Below are 18,996 nucleotides of genomic sequence, written 5' to 3'. Positions count from 1 at the left end.
TGATTTACTTTGTGACCCAGGAAGTTTCCTTTTCTCTCTAGGTTACAGTGTCACTACTCGGAGGATCAGCTCTCCAGCCAGTGTGGGAGCTCCCAATGGGATCCTCAGAGTCTAGCCTAGGCAGAAGCAAGGCTGCCACCTGGTGGCCTCTGGGAGAATGGCTCTCAGATTGGAACCTAATGGGGTGGAAGCAGAGACTTCCCAGAGGCCTCTAAGCTAGTCCCCCAAGCCAGGTCTAATCATTCTCAGTGACCTCCTTGTTAAGTGTGTGTCACTCTTGGCTTATATAGCTCCTGAGGCCATTTGGAGAAGTGAATGAGAGGTGGTTCCTCACTGGTTCTTGGTTTCTCCACCTATAAGCTAGAGGACCCTGGACCCTTGAGCTTCTATAGAATGAAAATACTATCTACTTCCTAAATATTGTAGACACACTGTAGGGACTAAATAAGTTAATGAGTAAAAGGTTTTTTTTTTTTTAAGATTTTATTTATTTATTCATGAAAGACATAGAGAGAGGCAGAGACATAGGCAGATGGAGAAGCAGACTCCATGCAGGGAGCCCAATGTGGGACTTGACCCCGGGGACTCCCGGATCATGCCCTGAGCTGAAGGCAAACTTGTAACCGCTGAGCCACTCAGGCATCCAGTAAAAGGGTTTCTTTAGCATAGTGCCTGGCACACAGTAACAGCTCAACAGCTATTGTGATTAACTCAAAGATGGCTTCTCTGTAGCTGGTGCCCTGGAGTGGGGGAAGGGGGAGACCAGGGGGAGGGCAGGATGGAGGGAACAGTGACAACGATGACAGCTAGTACTAGTACCTGGGCCAGGCAAAATTCTGAGCTATTTCCTTCTACTAACTCATTTCATCCTCAAAAAGCTCCAAGCTGGCTACTAATACTTATCCCCCCCCACTTTTTTTTAAAAACACTGAGGGAAATCAAGCGTAACTTCAGCAATCTGCCCAGAGCCCTGTTGCGAACAGATGGAGAAGTCTGGACTTCCTCCCACCTGAGTCCCCTTAGCCTTAATTCCACCCAGCCTTTCCCACTGCCAGGCTTGGTTGCCACATGACCCATGTTTATTTATTTTTATTTATTTATTTTAAAAATGTTTTATTTATTTATTCAAGAGACAGAGAGAGAGAGACAGAGACAGAGACACAGGCAGAGGGAGAAGCAGGTTCCATGCAGGGAGCCCGATGTGGGACTCAATCCCGGGTCTCCAGGATCATGCCCTGGGCGCAAGGCAGGCGCTAAACCCCTGAGCCACCCAGGGATCCATGACCCATGTTTAGATCCTGGCTCTACTACATGCTTGCCATGTAGTACCTGACCTCCAGTCCCCGCGTCTGCTCATGAGGACTCTCATGAAGAACTGAGCAGAGCCTGGCATATGGGAAGTGCTTTGATTTCTAGTAGAGAGTAATCTTGTCTGCTGGCTGTCCCCTCCCGGCCTTACCCTCTTCAGGCCACAATGACAGCTCTTAGTCTTCACTCCACCATGATTTACTCTGTGGTAGCTCAGTACCCAACTTGGTGGGAGGAGGAGGCAGAGGTCAGCCTGCTTGTGGAATCAGAGAGGGCCCCTGACACCTTATCACTCACCTGGTAAGATGGGCACTGGGCTGAAACATCCAACACCCATCTCAATACTGTTCCATCTGCCCCACTACTGAGGCTCAGAAGCCACAGCCCCTCTTACCTAGACTCTGGGCAGCGGGGGCCATGTGACACTGATCTGGTCCATGAAATGTGAGCAAAAATCTGCCAAAAGGGTTCTGGGAAAGGATTTGCTTTCCTGATGAAGGGAACAAGCACGGTTGTATCTGTGCTCCTTCCCCTTGCCACTGACATGCTTGTGCTACTTGGAGCACCTGGCGACATTCTGCAATGGCCATAGGTAAAAGGCCAGGGGTCAGATATGCCCACTCTCACTCTGCTGGGGAGCACCTACCTCTGGATTGCTTGTGCATGTGACAAATAAGCCCTACATATGTGAGTCCCTGCTACTGACAGAGCATTCCTGATCCATGAAGTACAGTGCCACTCACCTGGGCATGTTTGAAGATGTGCATGATGAAGATGGTAAGGCCCAGGCCGAAGATGTAGGCTGCAAAACTGGTGTAGAAGTAGGTGTGGGTGTTCTTCTTTAAGCTTTAGGAAGATGTGGGGAGAAAGAGGAGGGTTAGTTGCAGGTGTGGGAGCAGCACCATCTCTTCTAAGAGGGGGAGCTGGGGAAGACCCTGGAGGCTATATGGGATGGCTGAGAAGTTGGCACTGGGCGTGCATCCTGGTACTGTCCCAGCTATAGGTCTTTGGACAAGACACTTTCCTTCTTTAGGCCTGTTTATTCAGGCCTGTTTATTTCAAAATGGGAAAACCACAACCCATCTATTCAGTGGTTGTGAATATCAAGTGCCATAAGTGGCTTTAAGATTTTAGCCAGGATAGAAATCACCTAGAAAGCTTGCAAAACCCCCCAAAACAAACAAAAAAACCCCCAAACTTCCAGGGCCAATTCCCTGGGAATCTGATTGAATAAGTCTGGGACAAGGTCCAGAAATCCACATGTTGAGAAACCGCTCAGGTGAATGTGCTATGGGGGAATTATGCTTCGAGTGATACTACAGCAGCTGCAAAGCTGACTTACTCCTTTTTAGTGCAGCGGACTTAACAGTTCAGTGACCTGTCGTGCATGCTAAATAGCTGCTGACAACGTGGATAAAGTGCCAGTGGCTTCCTGGAGGCGAGTCATCCAAAGAGCAGCCCCGGGACTGAATCACACTGCCGTTCCAGGATTTCCCTTTACAACCTCAGCTCCATGACCTCTGTGTGTCTCCGGCACTCAGCACAGTGCCCAGCACCATCTGTGGACTGAAGGAGTACTTGCGGCCCCCTTTCTCCTTGCCCTGGCTGCCGGAGAGCCTGGAGCTGTGAACGCACTAGGAGTTATGCTGCTGTGGAGCCTGGGGTGAAGCCACTTTGGGCATGCTGTACAGATTCTGAAACCAGCTCTGAAAGACTGTCCAGTCCTGCAAATCCAGGCTAGGAATGAGACTCTGCCCTTGAGGGTGCTGGCAGCCGAATGTGAATCTGTGTCTCTAGCAAGTGGCCCAGAGACTCTCATGGGGTTCTTTATGTATCCCCCCTGAACAGCCAGGAGAGCAGCTGGCTGGCACAGACGTGCCACTACTTGCAGACTGGCCAGGTCCCTCCCAAAGGCTGTCTGTACACCCATGGTCGTAAGGTTTGAGTCGCACTACACAAAAAAACCCAGATGTACGTGAGCAGGGGCAAGTTTCACAGGCAAACTCAACTTCAATGACACTGGTACAGTTTCTTGTTACAAGTGTTACTGCTTTGGCAATTACCAGGCAAGAGGAGATTGAGCACAAACCACGTTGAAGTTTAGTGCACATAAAGCAAACCTTCCACTGGGAAGGCTGAGCGCCACCTGCTGGCGGCATGCCCAGCTGCATTAACAGTGCCACGTTTTCTGCTGGAAGGGGTGACTCAAGTCAGACCCTTCCCTCTCCCTGTGCTCACTATGCACGATGGACAGAACAAAACAAATCGGAGTGAGGGATTGCGGGGAGCAGCCAGAGTAGCTGGGCCACAGTGACCTGAGCCGGGGCTGATAATGCGTGATGACGAATGGACTGCAGCTGGGTCTCCCTGCAGCCCTGTGCTCAGTGCTCCCCCCAGGTTTTCTCTGTAATGCCGAGGTCAAAGCTCTTGTTTACCACCAAGTTAAGAAGGAGACACTTTAGCCCAGAAAGGTCAGATCACTTGCCAAGGTCACGCAGTGAGAAAGCGCTATGAGTACCACTAGGACCTTCTGGGTTTAAATCTCTTGGAGTGTGATCCTTTTTTCTTTTTGGCCACAGGGTCGTGGAATACTCAGAATTTCAAAGTGCAGATAAGAGTCAGAATTGCACTGGCTGCTGCAGAGGTGGAGGGTCTGATCGCAGGTCACCTCCTCTGGGTTCCTGAAAGCCCCCAAGGAACCCCCGGAGTACCCTGCCCACGGAAGGCCCCTCACTTGTGGAGCTTGAGGGCTAGAGTTTCCAAGTAGCTTACCTGATGTCAAACCGTAGCAGCAAGGCAATGAAGATCCCTGTGGGCAGAGAGCCAGGGTTAGATGGTGGCAGGGAAGCCAGCACCTCAGGAAGGCTGGGGGATGGAGCTCCCCTGCCTGTGACGGGGAGAAGTAGGGTGGTGGACTAAGATACAACCGGGTCCCCAACCTGATGTTCCCAGTCATGGAGCAATCACTGGGGCCCAACACCACCAGCTGCCGGCAGAAATCCCGTTTCTCTACCATTAGGCTTCCTTAGAAGAGTGAGAAGATCCCAGGGGTTTGCTTTGGTCTGGGACCACATTGATCTGGCACCTCACAGCGCCATAATGTGTCACCCTGAGTCCATCCACCCAAATGTTTATTGAGGCCTTCTAAGTACTAGGCACTGTAGACAACAGGAAGCAAAATCACTGCACCCGCAGAGCTCAGCCAAGGCAGCAGGAGGTAGACATGCTGATCAAATGGGAACAAAATTCCACATAAGACCCTAACCATGAAAGGGTGCTTTGTGTTATGGGAAGGTGTATCTGGAGATATGCCAGGCTCAGAGGAGTGCAGGGAAGAGAAAGAAGGGCTTCTTTGAGGAAGCGAGACTTGCCAGGGAGAGGGAACAGCACATGCAAAGGACCCAAGGAAAGAGCAGGTTGAGATGTGGCATAGGTCAAGGAGCCAGTAAGGTTGTAGGACAGAGCAGGAGATGCAGGTGGTGGACCAGCCACACAGGGCCATGGGGCGCGAGGAGGAACTGAGTCTCTTTTCCGAGTAAGGGAACACAAGGAAGAATTCCAAGCAGGGGAACAACCTAGCCAGATTATGAAAACAACCCATGTGGCAACTGCTTGGTTGGAGGGAGGAGTAGGAGCAAGAAGAGCATCGGAAGGCTCTCCGGCAATATAGAAGATGATTAACTCTGTCCACCCACTGCACTCCTACTGACATTTCTTTTCTTTCTTGCCTTTTCTTTTTTTTTTAAAGATTTATTTATCTATTCATGAGAGAGACAGAGAGAGAGAGGCAGAGACACAGGCAGAGGGAGAAGCAGGCTCCATGCAGGGAGCCCGATGTGGGACTCGATCCTGGGACTCCAGGATCACACCCTGAGCCGAAGGCAGACGTGCTCAACCGCTGAGGCACCCAGGTGTCGCTCCTACTGGCATTTCAAATCCCAGCCCAGACACCCCAAAAGCCCAAGAGTCCTTGAGACCCAGCCAACCAGGCCAGCCTCTGTATGTTGCTCACATGCCACACCATCTGGGTCTATCTGTGTCTGTCTGGCAGCACATGACTAATTTCATTTTATTTCATTATTTATTTATTTATTTTAAAAGATTCCATCCTGGGATCCCTGGGTGGCGCAGCGGTTTGGCGCCTGCCTTTGGCCCAGGGCGCGATCCTGGTTAGACCCGGGATCGAATCCCACATCGGGTTCCCGGTGCATGGAGCTTGCTTCTCCCTCTGCCTGTGTCTCTGCGCCTTTCTCTATCATAAATAAATAAAAAAATTAAAACAAAACAAAAAAAAACAAACAAAAAAAAGAGATTCCATCCTTAAGCAATCTCTACACCCAATGTGGAGCTCTAACCTACAACCCTGAGATCAAGAGTCCCACACTCCACTGACTGAGCCAACCAGGCGCCTCAACATACGACTGATTTTAAATTAGAAGGGATTTAGTCCTCCCTGAGACCTTGAGACTGTGTATGAGTAGGGAGATGGTAGGTGGAGAGAGAAGACAAATGCTGCCTTTCTGGAAACAAAGCTGGGAATGCAGCGTTCCCCTAGCAGTTGAATTCTATCTACACTGTTCTCTAACTAATGCAGAGGTCAGAGCTCTGCTAAGGGCTTTCACCTTTAATAACGCATCTGGTCCTCAAAACAATAGTCTGCAGGAATCTATTCTTTGAAGAATATCTCTGGGGCACCGTGAGGGTGTCATCAACTTTCAGCTACAGAAATTACTTGAAGACTTAGATACGTAGGTATGTGCAGTGGTGGGTGTCCTGTGCATGCCACAAGTGCAGAACCACGAGCAACGAGGATACTGGGGAAGTCTGTGCGGGTGCCTGGAGCAGCCCATGCCTGGCATAGTGAGTGAGCTGAGTGCTTTCTGGGACTCAATTTCTTCTGTCTGATGGAGCTGTTTCTCCCAGCCACACAGCACTACAAGTCATGCAAAGTCCTGGGTTCAAGACCACACTCCCATGTGCCCAGGAACTTGAGCAAGTCTGGCATCTGAGCCTCAGTGAACTCATCTGTAAAATGGAAACACCCTATACCTCACTGGGCTGTTAAGAGCAGCAAAGAGACAAACATACAAGAAGCACTCAGCACAGGGGCAGGCATGTGGCAGGTGCCTGACACATGGCCGCTGTGGTGATCATCATCCTATTACTGGCATTACTGTTACAGGATATTTCTGACAGTGAAGGCATTCTCTGCACACAGATAACCTGGGCTGGGCCTGGTGTTGGCCCTTATCAGTGTGTGAAGTTGTGAAAGTCCTTTTACTTCTGAGCCTCAGTTTCCTCGGCTGAGGAAAAAACCTCTTTCGCTGCCACACAAAATCCAAGTGTCACAATGGAAGTGTCGGTATCATCCCAGGATATTAGAACTGTTATTGCCTCTTAGAGTGAAAAATAGGTTGGCTTTTCATTTGTTCCATATTTTCTTCTTTTAAGCAAGCACCAGGGTGCTTCTAATCCTTGGACTCTGAGCCTCTGGACTGTAACAAGAACAAGCGTGTCCTTTGGATACCTGTCACCAGGCCTGGATCCGCAAATACACACATCTGAGGTTCAGCTACCACAGTGACCTACAGCAGCAACTCGGCTTTACCGAGTCTTCTGACTAGTAGTTTACGCTGCTGGTGCCCCAAGGCCAGTTGAGGCTGTGGGCCCCCGGGACCTTGTGCCCACAGCCACAGATGCACCGACTAGCAGTTCAGAGGTCAACTCATGTGGACAAGCAAGTATGTGTCCCATGTCCCTTTGCCAGGAGTACAGAAGCCCATGCTCATGGTGCCCCGTGTCCACATACACAGGCATGTTCTGCCTGTAACAGGGGCAGGAGGACCACAGGGACTGGCAGTGCCAGCATATTGGGACTACTTGTAAACACTGGCAAAGGGAGGGAATGTGTGAGAAGGCTCATGAGATGTGTTTTTCACAGAATGTATTTCTGTCGCAGACACCTATTTCTGCTGTTCTTGGGTCATGTCTGTTCAGTGAGACCAGAAGCTCCGAGGATGGTCTTGCTCACTGCTGTCCCCCTGCTGCCCGACTCAGGGCCTGGCATGACTGCTGTTCTATGTGGGCTGAAACCCGGGGCTGACCTGGGGCTGGGTGTCCGGAATCGCCTGGCCCCTCCCTTCCCTGTTCACTGTGGCGAGGCTGTGTCAGAGTAGTCTTCGTCCTTCTCCTCCCTTCAGGTCCTTCCACCACCTGCACTGTGGGCCCCAACCCTGGCTGGCTCACCTGGAATGACAATATCTCCGAGTCCCAGCATGGCAAAGTTGTCTGCTTCGAGGCCCTTCTCCAGCAGGTCTTGGGGAAACACCACTGTGGGGGGAAGCAGGGATACGAGGAATTGTTAAGAGCCGGGTTCAGAGTGCCTCCCAGCCCCACACCTGTTGCATGAAACTCACACACTTGCATTTAAGGGGGTGGGATGGGAGGCATGAGGATGGTGACAGGTTGAAGGGCAAAGTCTCTATCTGGAACCACAGCTAGTTAGAGGGGGAAGAATCTAGGATCAACTAGATCAAAGGTTGACTGCCTTTACTGAGCTAGAACTCACATAGCACACCATTTTAGTGCTCTCTGCTAGCTATGGAACCCTCTGGTGAAGGGGGATCTACCTTAAAGCCATATGTATGAAAGAGATCAAAGAGCCCACGCAGTGCTGACATCTAATAGGCTTTCCCTCTCAATACAGCAGGGGTGGGGGCAGGGGGTGGTCCTTGATCTGCAACAGGGAGATCCCGGGCTAGAGGCACTTCCTGGATGTGTTGAAGGAAAAAAGGTCACACTCCTACAAACTCCTTACCTAAAGGCCCTCACTCAAATATCATGCTGACCCACTTGTTTAGATAAATGTAGATGGAGAAAAATGCCTCTTCTGTGTCCAGTTATGGCAAGAGGTAGCTGTAACTGGATCTCATCCATAGTACTTTTTAAAAAAAAATATTTACTTGAGAGAGATAGCACAAGAGAAGCAGAGAGCACAAGCGGGTAGAGGGGCAGAGGGAGAAGGAGAAGCAGGCTTCCCGCTCAGCAGGGAGTACGATGCAGGGGCTGATCCCAGGATCCCAATCACAACCTGGGCCAAAGGCAAATGCTGAACTGATTGAGCCACCCAGGCACCCCTCCATGGCAACTTGTAAGCAGAAGAGCATTAGGTGTGGGCCTCACGGTGAGATGCATGGGTTTGAATCTTGGCTCTGCTGTGTGACTTTGTACAGGTTACTTAGGGGATCTGTGCTTTAGTTTTCTCACCTGTGAATGGGTAACAACAGAACTGACCCCACAGAGTTGTGAGAATCAGATGATTTGCACGCATTGTTAACTGTCACTCCATGCCTTCTTTACTAATCCAGTTTGACTTTGGGCAGGACAGCCTTCCTGGGTGATGGATCAAGTAGCATAAGGCTAGGGCATCTGGACAACCCCAGTCCCTGAATTCCTGACTTCCCTTCCAGCTAGGGGTGGTCACATGACCCAGCTCTGGCCAGTGATATGCAAACAGAGGTACACTGGGGTTTCTAGGTAAGCTTGTGCCTCCCTAATGAACACACAGATACCCCTCCTCAACTACTACTCCCCGCCATGAATGCACAGTCAGTGATTTACAGATCTTCTCATTCTATCTTCCTGATCCTGGTACCATTAAATTCCGAGGGGCAGATGTGAAAACCAGGGCCCAGAGAGGAGAAGTCTCTTGCCTGAGGCCATCCAGCCAGCAAGTGTCAGATCTGGGATACCAGTCCAGCCAGCCTGACTTAACCACTGCTATCCTGCCTGAGCTCCACGCCTAGCAGTGGAGAGCAATGGGCCTTCTACCCACGCTACAACCCAAGTATAATAGTGTCACTGCCCTCTCCAGAGCCTTCCAATGGCTCATTCACTGCCCATTGGGCAGTCTAGGCTTCTTGGCTTGACACTCTGGGCTTCCCAAATCTGGCCTCTTTTCTGCTGCTCCCCTAAACTCAGCCACGTTCCCTCCCTGATTCTCTGTTCCCAGGGCCCTCTGTGCATTTCCCTGCCTTTGCCCTCTGCCGAAGCTCTGCTTTCTCTTTCAAAGGCCCACATTGCCCCTGCTTCCTTGGTAAACATGTGTTCATCCTTCATGAAAGCTTTCCTGGCACCTTGGCTGGCTTCATCTATCATAGCACATGGGGAATAGCTGCTGCTCTGGCTGGCCCAGCATCTGTTCTCCTGCTGGAGAACTGCCTTGCTTTACATCCTTGGTTCTGGGGGGCTGCCAATTCAAATATTCTGCTTCCAGACACTGAGGGGGGCAGCGACCCAGGCCTGTCCATCGTGATCCTCTGTCTCCCCAGCAGGAGAGCCTGGCTCATGGGCCCACTTGTTTATTCAAGACAAAGCTGGCAGAAACTTGTTTCCCTTGGGGTCACTGAGCTGGGACCACAGCATCTGGGAGCAGGGTGTAGCCAGGAGCCTCTGTCTGGCTCATCGAGGCCTCTCTAAAGCAGTGGAGAGCCAGAGTTTGAGAACAGTTGTTCCTTGCTGAGGCCAGCTTTACCCTGGCTGCCCAGTGCCCACGGAGTTTGGTTCTTAGGACCAAAGCCTTCCCAACAGGACTCTCTCCTTTCTTGCTATCAGCCTGACTCATTCCATCCTCTTCTTTGGGTCTCGTGATCCCAGGAGGGGATTCTTGAGTGGTCTGAGCCTTAAACTCAAAGCTAATCATGCTTTTCCCACCTTCTTGCTGACGACCAGTTTGGATTTGGGCCTATGAGAAAAAAACCTCCCTCTCTGATGAGAGAAACACAAAGTTCCCTCTCTCTTGCTCTGGACATAGCTGCATGAGGAGTCAGTGCTAGGAGCTGTGGCAGCCAGCTTGGGACCATGAGGTGATGAGCAGAAGGGATAGGCAGACGTGCTGAAGATGGTGGGGTGGACACTGAAGCAAGCCAGGTCTTGGTGAGGGCTGGTAACATACTGCTGAGGTTCTCTGCCTCAGTGTGAGATGACATTTCTGCACTGCTTATTGATGCCTAGATGCCTGTCCCTGGATTTGCTCATCTTTATAAACAATGGGTAGCTATAGGAAGAAGAAAACCTGAGCAGCGTGAGGGGTGTGGGACAGACTGCACCAGTGGCTAGGTGCTAAAGACACCTAGTGAGAGGCTTTGGGCCTCAGTGTAGAAACTCCTTTCCTGGAGAGCCCCTGTGTGCCCCACTGCAGGCTGTGTTAGAAGCCCATTCTGTGCTTGCTCCACCCCATCCAGCTCATCCTGCATCATATCATAGTGGGACTAGGTGGAAGGATGCCAGGGTCTGGGCAGAGGGTGGCTGTGTGGGAACACAGCCAGATGACTCAAAGAGGGGAAGGAAACCAGGCTGGAGACACAGGACAGCCTGGAGGAGGAAGAGATGCATGGGGAAGAGACAAGGGAGAGGTACTGACCAAAACAGAAACCAGGAGGGGGGCAGGACCACGAGGTGGAAGCAGAGGGGCTCCTCATAGTGGATGTGGTCACTTACATTTTATTGGTGCCTCAAAGGACTTGGCCACTGTCACCATCACGTTGGTGCCAAATACCTAGGAGGAGAAGACAGGAGTCTGGAGGGAGGTGAGGACGAGGTGGCAAAGTAACGCTGTCCTAGGAACTCCTTTTTTCTTTCTTTCTTTTTTAAACACTTATTTATTTTAGAGAGAGAGAGAAAGAGAGTGAGCATGTGGGATGGGCAGAGGGAGAGAGGAACTCAAGCACACTCCTGGCTGAGCCTGGAGCCTGATGCAGGGCTCGATCTCAAGGCCCTGAGAATCATGACCTGTTCTGAAACCAAGAGTCAGACACTTATCTGACTGAGCCACCCTGTCCTTGGGACGCCAGATGCAATGCTGCCTGAGATTCATGGTGGGACGGGGGGTAAGGAGGTGCTCCAGAGCAGATGGGAAGTTGAGATCAGGTGGCCACTGACGCTGGTCACATGGATACCTCATGGGGCTCCTGGATCTGGGCAATAAGCGGGGCAAATGGAAGGAGCTGGAAAGAGCCTCTGATGGCCTGGGCCAGGCCTCCTGTTCCTTCAGGGCTCTGCTCCTCCTTGGAGATAAAGTCCTCCAGCACCACCCCCATATAAGGGGGAAAGAGGCTGTCTGAGGCCAGGGAAAGGTGCCTGACCTCGGGCCCTCAGTGGTGCCTGTCGGGAGTGAGTGTAGCATGCCCCTCAGCCTAGGGCTAGTGTGTGCCAGAGTGTGCTGCCAACAGCAGTCTCTGTCCTCAGATTGGTGCCCTTGCTGGGCTCATCCATTAGCATTAACCACTCGTGCCTGAACTTCTCTGAGTTTCAACTCACTTGCTGGGAAGACACAGGAAAGGAATAGCTCTGCCAGGGCCACTGGGAGAAAGAGGCAAGGGTGGCTAGAAGGCATGGGGTACAGGGAGGGCTCTCAGCCAAGGGGAAATCTGCTTTCAGTGGTTTCACAGATGAGGGCAAGTAGGCCCATAGAGGAGCTGCTCTGGGGCCTTAACTTCTAGGCTGAGGTAGCTGCCTTCCATCAGATGACCGCCACTGGGACCAGAGAGACAGGGACGGAGGCAGCAAGGGATCCCTTGTGTCCCAGCCCGACTCACCCAGAAGACATCGTAGATGAAGAGTCCGCCCAGCAGGATGCAGCCAGTACTGACATTGTTCAGATGCAGGAGCTCCACCCCATTAAGGGAGAAGGCCAGGCCAAAGAGATTGTTGGCAATCCAGTGCTGGGGGAAGGTGGGAGTGAGATCGGCTGTCTGCTTACCATGCCCCTGAATCCCCATCCTCCCCAGGCCCTGGCTCCTTACCTTCCTCAGCAGGTACCAGACACCAACGATGCTGCTCAGGCCCAGGCATACAAGGTCCTTGGCGTCAAACTCATAATTGATGATCTCTGGGCAGAGAGGCCGGGTAAGTCCACTCCCCGGGGCGGGGCTGCCCCTCCCACCTGTCAGCCCCTGGACGGAGGAGGGCATGGCTGTGGGCACTGCCAGAGCCTTCCCAGCATCCCCCTCCCTCCCACACCAATTTCCTAGAGGAGGGACTAGAGGCCCAGAGAGAACAGAGGCCTGGTGCAGGGTCAGCGGGAGATGGTCCATGGTATTGGAAGCACAGACTCTGCATGACCGTGGGGGATGCTCTGAGCTTGTCTCCTCCTCTATAAAAAGGGGACTGCAGCACCTCCCCGATAGGGCTACTTTGGGGAGCAAGTGAGATGGTCCTTACAAAGCACTCAGCACAGTGCCTGGAACACAGGGGGTGCTCAATCAATGCCAGCTGCTACTGAGCCAGGTCTTTAGTTAGGTCCCAGTCCATTCAGAAATCTTTCTACTTTGCCACCAAAGAAAACCAAGAAGGTTGCTGGCAGACCTACATCACCAGCAAAGGAGGAAGAGGAAGAGGAAGAAGGTAAGATCTGGAGGCCTGGAGAAAAAGCAGGAGGGGGTCGCTGAGTGTTCCCATGGGGAGCTCTGTGGTGGACATTCCTCTTATAGCCATTCTCCATCACTTCCAAACTTCCTAGTGAGGCAGCCCAGAAGTTGGTAGGGTTTGCCCACAGTTACAGAGCACAGCCACTTCTTTCAGATTCCAGAGTCCAACAGATTGCTGGTGGGCCCCAGTTTTTGTTCTCTGTGGTAACAGCACCATGGTGATTTTTTTTTTTTTTTTTTTAAATTCAAGTTAGTGAACATATAGTGTAGCATTGGTTTCAGGAAGTACCCTGGTGGTTTCTGACTGGACATGAGGGCAATTAGCTCCTGGCCACATCTCATGGCTTGCCCTGTAGCTAAATGGGCCCAGATCTAGTGGTAATGCACTCTCCTGGGTCTAAGGGCCACCTGAAGGTGGCAGAGCAGAAGGCAGATGGAATCTCAGACCCCAACCACTCTGTGGTACAAGCTTAGCCTTTTTTTTTCTTTTTTAAATTCAACGATCATCTCTTAGGCACAGATGCACTCAAGATGCAAAAAGGAAAGACATAAAGTCACTGTTCCCTAGGAATAAGGCAGAATGTGGCAGGCACCCATAACAGAGTGACACTCACAAGCTTATTAGACTTTTATGCAAGAAATACCTTCCATTTGCTCAAGCCGTTGCCAATCCTGTTATAGTCCTCGAACACATATGTGGACAAATCCCCAAAGCCCAGGCTTTCCCCAAGTTCCCATAGTTTTTATTTTTTTTTAAAAGCCAAAGAACCACACCCTCTCTTTCCACATCTTAAGTGGGAGAGTGATCACATTAAAAACAGGTATGAAATAAGGAGCTATGACAGTCAGCTTTACTGGGTGCTACTGCGAGCCAGGCAGTGTGCTGAGTGCTCCCCCCATCACTTATTCCCAGTCTTAACAACAGGCCTGTGACAGAGGTACTAGATTTATCATTTTCATTTTACAGATGAAACAAAAACAAAAACACCCAAGACTTGGAGAGGTAAAGGCATTCACCCAGAGTCCCAAGTGTAGGCAGTGGCAGAGCGGGGATGGGAACCCAGGGAATGTAATTCCAGAGCCCACCTTTTCCATCACTTGCTCTATTGGAGAGCCCCGATATTGGAGACAAAGGGGAATAGAGGTGGGAAGTCCCCAAGACCAGGGAATGCAGGGAGCACTGACCTTCCTTGTTCTCCCCAGAGCCCTGTGTGAAGAGGAGCTGGTACTGTCGATTTGGGAAGTTGGCTGGAAAAAACTTATTCATGAAGGGGCTGGAAGGAAAAGACAAAGCAAGTTGGCAAACAGGGTCCCCGCGAGCACCCACAGGCCCAACACCACCCTGGAGGCACCCACTCACATCTCTTACTTCCCGGCACCCTCACAGCTGCCCTGATGGGGAGGAGGTATCATCCCGATTTTGCAATTGGAAACAGAGGCCCTCAGAGAGTAAGTGACTGCCCAGAGTTGACTCCCCATCTGAGCTGAGGCTCAAACACAGGTCTCTGGAATCTCAGTGCTTCTGCACTGCCTCCTGGTTATTGTTCAAGAAACACAAAGCAGGGGGCAGCCCGGGTGGCTCAGTGGTTTAGCGCCGCCTTTGGCCGAGGACCTGATCCTGGAGACCCAGGATCGAGTCCCGCGTCGGCTCCCCGCATGGAGCCTGCTTCTCCCTCTGCCTGTGTCTCTGCCTCTCTCTCTCTCTCTCTCTCTCGTGAATAAATAAATAAAATCTTAAAAAAAAAAAAAAAAAAAGGCAGGGCCAGACTTCATGTAAAATGCAGTTTTAAAACAGTAATGGGTGCCAAAGCCTGGTCCGTGCACTGTCTCTATGATCTATGAGAGTCCCTTGTCAAGAATGCATATTCCTGGACTCTCTTCCAGACCTATCAAGTCAGATGACCTGATGGTTACTGCCTGCCCTCCACTCCATGATTTGTCAGGCCTGGGTTTTTGATAAGCTCAGCTGGATTCAATCAGCTAGATGATGAATCATGGACATTCACTCCCTCCATGAGGCCTCTGCTGCTCAGGATGGGCTTAGCCTCATCTCTAGAAAAACAGTCTCCGATTACCCAGTATACTCTATGCCCTGGCCAGGGAGGGAAGAGAAACTTTCTTTTCTGGATCACCTTTGAAAAAGATGATCAAATCAGGACCTACTGGCCCAGCCTGGCTCTGCAGGAGGCTCAGCCCTGGAGACTATTCTGCTGTATGCCAGCTGTGTGGCCTTGGGCAAGTCACTTCAGTGGCCCATCTCCTCAGCTGTATGTGGGGATAATGGTACCACCTGTCTCAAATGCTTGATGTGAAGGTATGAGAGAAGGCAGGGGAGAGGCTGAGCCCAACTCTGGACCCACAGCAGGGACATAAAAATTCTAAGTGTCCATCAGTGTTGGTGCCTGTCCAGAGCCTCAGCTCAAAAGCAGCTGGCAACACTGAATCAGACTGACAATGACTGAGGATGTGGGCACATCCAGAATGGTGTTCCCAACTGGCAGGTAAACATAGAAGGCCAAGAGGTTCCCAGGCATAGCAGTAGAGGGAGAGGAAGGGAGCTTCCTTGCTAAGACCCTGGGGGCTGGCGAAAGATGTGGAGTTCAGAACTATTTCAGGGCCTGTCTCTCCACTTGTCAAACAGCCTCCCCGTCTGCAGGGCTGTGGCATGAACGAGAGAGCTCTGTGAACACAAGTGTGCTGGGCACAAGGATAGAGCCGGGAGTGGGCTTCCACAGGAGGGCTCTGAAGAGGTGGGGGGCAGAAGCTGGAACAGAGGAGGCTGGAAGCTACTTCTGCTCAGTCTGCTGAATCACTTTTGGACAAGCCTAAAGCTAGAGTGTGTGGGCAGAGGCAGAGAAAAGGCCTGAGAGATAAACACTTCACTGCAGGTTGGCTTCTCCCTCAGGAGCTTGACGCCTAGCTTCTGAACCAGTGCCGTGGCTAAGAGCATGGGTTCTGGAGCCAGACTTCCTGGATTCAAATCCTGACTCTGCCACTGATTTAGCTGTGTGACGGTGGGAAAGTTACTTAACTATTCTGTGCAACTGTTTCCTCATTTGGAACACTGCAATAATATCTTTCTCTTAGTTATTAAGAGGATTAAATGAATGCTTGGCAGCCTGTAAACTTAACTGCAGCTTCTACTTCAAGCAAGAAGTCTCCAGACTGATGACTTGGTTATCCCGAGAAAGGAAGGGTTGCTGGAAAACACAGAGCAAGAGTCAAGCAACCTGGCTGGTGACCCTGAACTTGGGTAGGGATCTGGTCTTTTCACCTTCACCCCACCCAGGGCAGGCCTGGTGTCTAGAAGGCAGTTGGTAAATGGTGGCTCTGTAGCAGGCAGAGATTCTTTCTAGCCCTCAATGGCTCACATCAAACCTAAAGGTCATCGCTTCCTGCTGGGAAACCACATCCTGGTGCCCTTCTCCCCTGGGAGTGGAAAGCAAGGGTCAGTGAAACTGACCTTTTCTTCCTGGGGTGGCAGATTTTGGCCTCACAGGCCCTTTTCCCTCTAAAGGTCAGCTGAATGGGGTGTGAGCTCAGAGATGATAAAAATAAGCTGAGGCTCCCTTGGCAGGAAGGGTTCTGGCATGGGCTCCAGTTTTGGTGGCTGCATGAGGGGAAAGTAGGCGGCAGGCTGGGGGTTGGCGGGGGTGGAAGGATCCACAAGAATCCCCATGTGGGGCTGACTCGGCTTGGGGCTGGGCTCTTCCAGCCCATCAGCGGGTCTGTCCCCACCCAGTCCTCTGGGGACCAGAGGACTGCTGGGAGGGGGCGGCCAGCCCACCCTCTACAAACTGTTTCCTTTTCTCTCTCGCCAAACCAGGAAGAGCATGGGCTGCGAAGTCAGACAGACCTGGACTCAAAATATCCGCTGCCCCTACCAGCTGGGCATCCCGGTGGTCACACAAGCCCTCAGAGCCTCACCTTCCCTGAATCCCACCTTCAGACCCTTTGGATCCTGATGGAGGTCTGACTCCAAGTCTGTGCATATAAACAGCTCATGGAAATTCTAACTACACTGTAGACTTTCTTTGAGAAAGTATTTAAGAAAACTGGATTTGACTGAAGGAGAAAAATAAATTTAATTTTTGGCTCAACTTTCTAAATAACATGATCAAATTATGCCCTCTTCCCATTTTGCTAAAATTACGCACATCTGATTCCATGTAAATTTTTCAAACCAACTTCTGTCATCCTACCATTTTTGGTTCATATGAAATTTTTCATAGGACAGTGGGGAGCGTCTCTCCTGCTCATGGTCATCCATTGTGTTCATGAGGTCTGGTTTTCCCAGGACAAACACTGTGCTCTAATTTTATCAAGAAAATGATTCATCTGTTAAGTTTTAGTCACTAATATATTTTACTATGTGTAGTTTCAGTTGCTCTTGGTTCTATTTCTGTCAACAATTTTTACCAGTCAAATTTATGAATCAGTTAAAAGACAGATAAAATATACCAGGTTCTTTGAGGTGGGGATTGGGCCATGAGGAGGCCTGGGAATCTCAAGCCTTGTGCAGATGCAGGGGCAGGATGGTCGAGGGGAATCCTAATCAGCATTTGAGATCCTTTGAGGCTGGGTCTGCTAACCATTTTGCAGGTCTGTCACTCAGGTAGGTTCTCTGAGCCTTCACTTTTTAGGATTGGGGGCTGGACTAAAATTCTTTTAAGATGGCCAGAACAAGATTCTGTGGGTAAAGGGCAGGTAGAGTTGAAGACAACACTGAACTCAGTCAAAGGACCAGAATTCAAGTCCCAGCTGTGTGACCTTGGGCCAGAAGCACAACTCACAGTGTGCCTGACACTGTGCTCCAGCTGTGTTATAGCCGTGGCTCCCCTGATCCTTCCCACACCATAGAGAGGAGGTGCTCAGAGTGTGTCCATTTTATAGATGAAGAAGCTGATGCTCAGAGAGCTTGAGAAGCTTACACAAACTATACAGCTGGCAGGGCCAGGACTTGGTCATAAAGTCAACGTCTCTTGAACCCATGCTCTTGATTAACCACACTGTCCTGCCAGTGTGCCTCGAAGAAGAGGCCAAACTCAACTGGCTTTCAGTGCCTTCTGTGAGCAGGCCTGGTGCTTCCTCTCCAGCTTTCTGACGACAGCAGAAAGATCCCATCCCAACTGTGCCCTCACTGCACACAGACCTTCTAGTTCCTGGCTTTCTCCTCTCCTTCATGTCTCTTTCAGGTTTCCCACGCCTCAAAGCTGACTTCAAGCTACATTCCTACATTCCTTCTGGAACTTCCCTGGTCTGTCGGCCATCTCTCAGTCAGTGGTTCTCAACCTGACGCTATACCACCTCAGGAGCCAAATGGAAACAGGTGGGGAGCTCTCATAGTCACAAACTTGGGGGTGGACTGGGGACACAACTCCTATTTAGAAAAGCAGGGTTAGGGATGCCAAATGTTTACAACGCATGGAGACCTGGCCTGTTCATCATGCTCATAGCAGAGTTCCTTGAGGGTCCTTCACCTAGGTCCTTCATCCCCACTGAATACACACAAGCATGTGGCAGTCTGAGCAGGGTGGCAGTGGGAAGAAACATGGCCCTAGGGCCACTCAGATCTGAGTTTGAATCTTCGCTCTGCTGCTTATCCATTGTGTGATCCTAGCAAATTTCTTAATCTCTTCGAGCTTCAGTTTCAGAAGATAACACAGAATTAAAAGCAAAAGCTAACCTCAATAAATTACCTGACAGGTTAGCACAGGAAATAATAGTAACAATGACAGTTAACAGTTACTGGACATATTAGGTGCCAGATACTGGGCTGAAAGATTTCCCATGACTCATGAGGAAGGTTCTATTATCTTCCTCCACATTCAGGTGAGGAAATTGAGGCCAGAGAGATTAAGTAACTTGCCCAAAGTCACAGGGCTATTAAGTAGCAGAGTCTGGATTCAAATTCAGGTAATCAAATTCCAGAGCTTGTACTGCTAACTTCTCACTACACTGCCTCTCTCTCATTATGAAATAAGATCACATATGAGAAGATAGGCTTAGTGCTTGGTGCACAACAGCCTACAACATCTGGCAGGTGGCACTGGTATTACCCATCTCAGCACGGTGACAAGTGATGTCAGGTTACTGTTCACAAGTAACTTTCCTAACAACCGTGGTTGGGGAAACACCCACTGGATACTCTTACTCCTTGTAAGGAAACTGGGTCCTGCAGGGGTTACAGTTCCTGTTCTAGGTCATCCACGGTGTAACACAGGGGAAAGATGCTCTTGGGTTTTACAGCCAGGATTCAAAC

At 50.7% G+C, this 18,996-nt stretch overlaps 1 protein-coding gene and 1 long non-coding RNA gene across 9 annotated transcripts in view; one reads left to right on the top strand and one right to left on the bottom strand.

The window, feature by feature from the left end:
• Positions 1-18,996, bottom strand: part of HM13 (histocompatibility minor 13) — a 40,516-nt gene that overhangs the window by 6,616 nt on the left and 14,904 nt on the right. For 4 of the 8 annotated variants that reach the window (XR_005377732.1, XM_038571912.1, XM_038571914.1 and 1 more), the window contains 7 exons: positions 13,920-14,008; positions 12,111-12,250; positions 11,904-12,029; positions 10,807-10,864; positions 7,555-7,638; positions 4,081-4,117; positions 2,052-2,154 (listed from right to left, as the gene is read on the bottom strand). Coding sequence is in view for 6 of the 8 variants with exons in the window: in XM_038571912.1 (XP_038427840.1) it covers positions 2,052-2,154; positions 4,081-4,117; positions 7,555-7,638; positions 10,807-10,864; positions 11,904-12,029; positions 12,111-12,250; positions 13,920-14,008 (637 nt within the window). In the remaining 2 variants the exon portion in view is untranslated. The remainder of the gene's footprint in view (positions 1-2,051; positions 2,155-4,080; positions 4,118-7,554; positions 7,639-10,806; positions 10,865-11,903; positions 12,030-12,110; positions 12,251-13,919; positions 14,009-18,996) is intronic. The other 4 variants (XR_005377733.1, XM_038571913.1, XM_038571916.1 and 1 more) reach the window with 1 other exon arrangement.
• LOC106557719 lies at positions 13,722-16,843 on the top strand. The gene is made up of 3 exons (XR_005377735.1): positions 13,722-14,183; positions 15,822-15,987; positions 16,561-16,843. It is a non-coding gene; the product is annotated as an uncharacterized LOC106557719 (long non-coding RNA).

The sequence above is a fragment of the Canis lupus genome, chromosome 24, assembly GCF_011100685.1.
Source record: "Canis lupus familiaris isolate Mischka breed German Shepherd chromosome 24, alternate assembly UU_Cfam_GSD_1.0, whole genome shotgun sequence".
Classification (NCBI taxonomy): Eukaryota; Metazoa; Chordata; class Mammalia; order Carnivora; family Canidae; genus Canis; species Canis lupus.
Note: the sequence above shows the minus strand (reverse complement) of the source record. Positions and strands in the feature narration are given on the sequence as shown.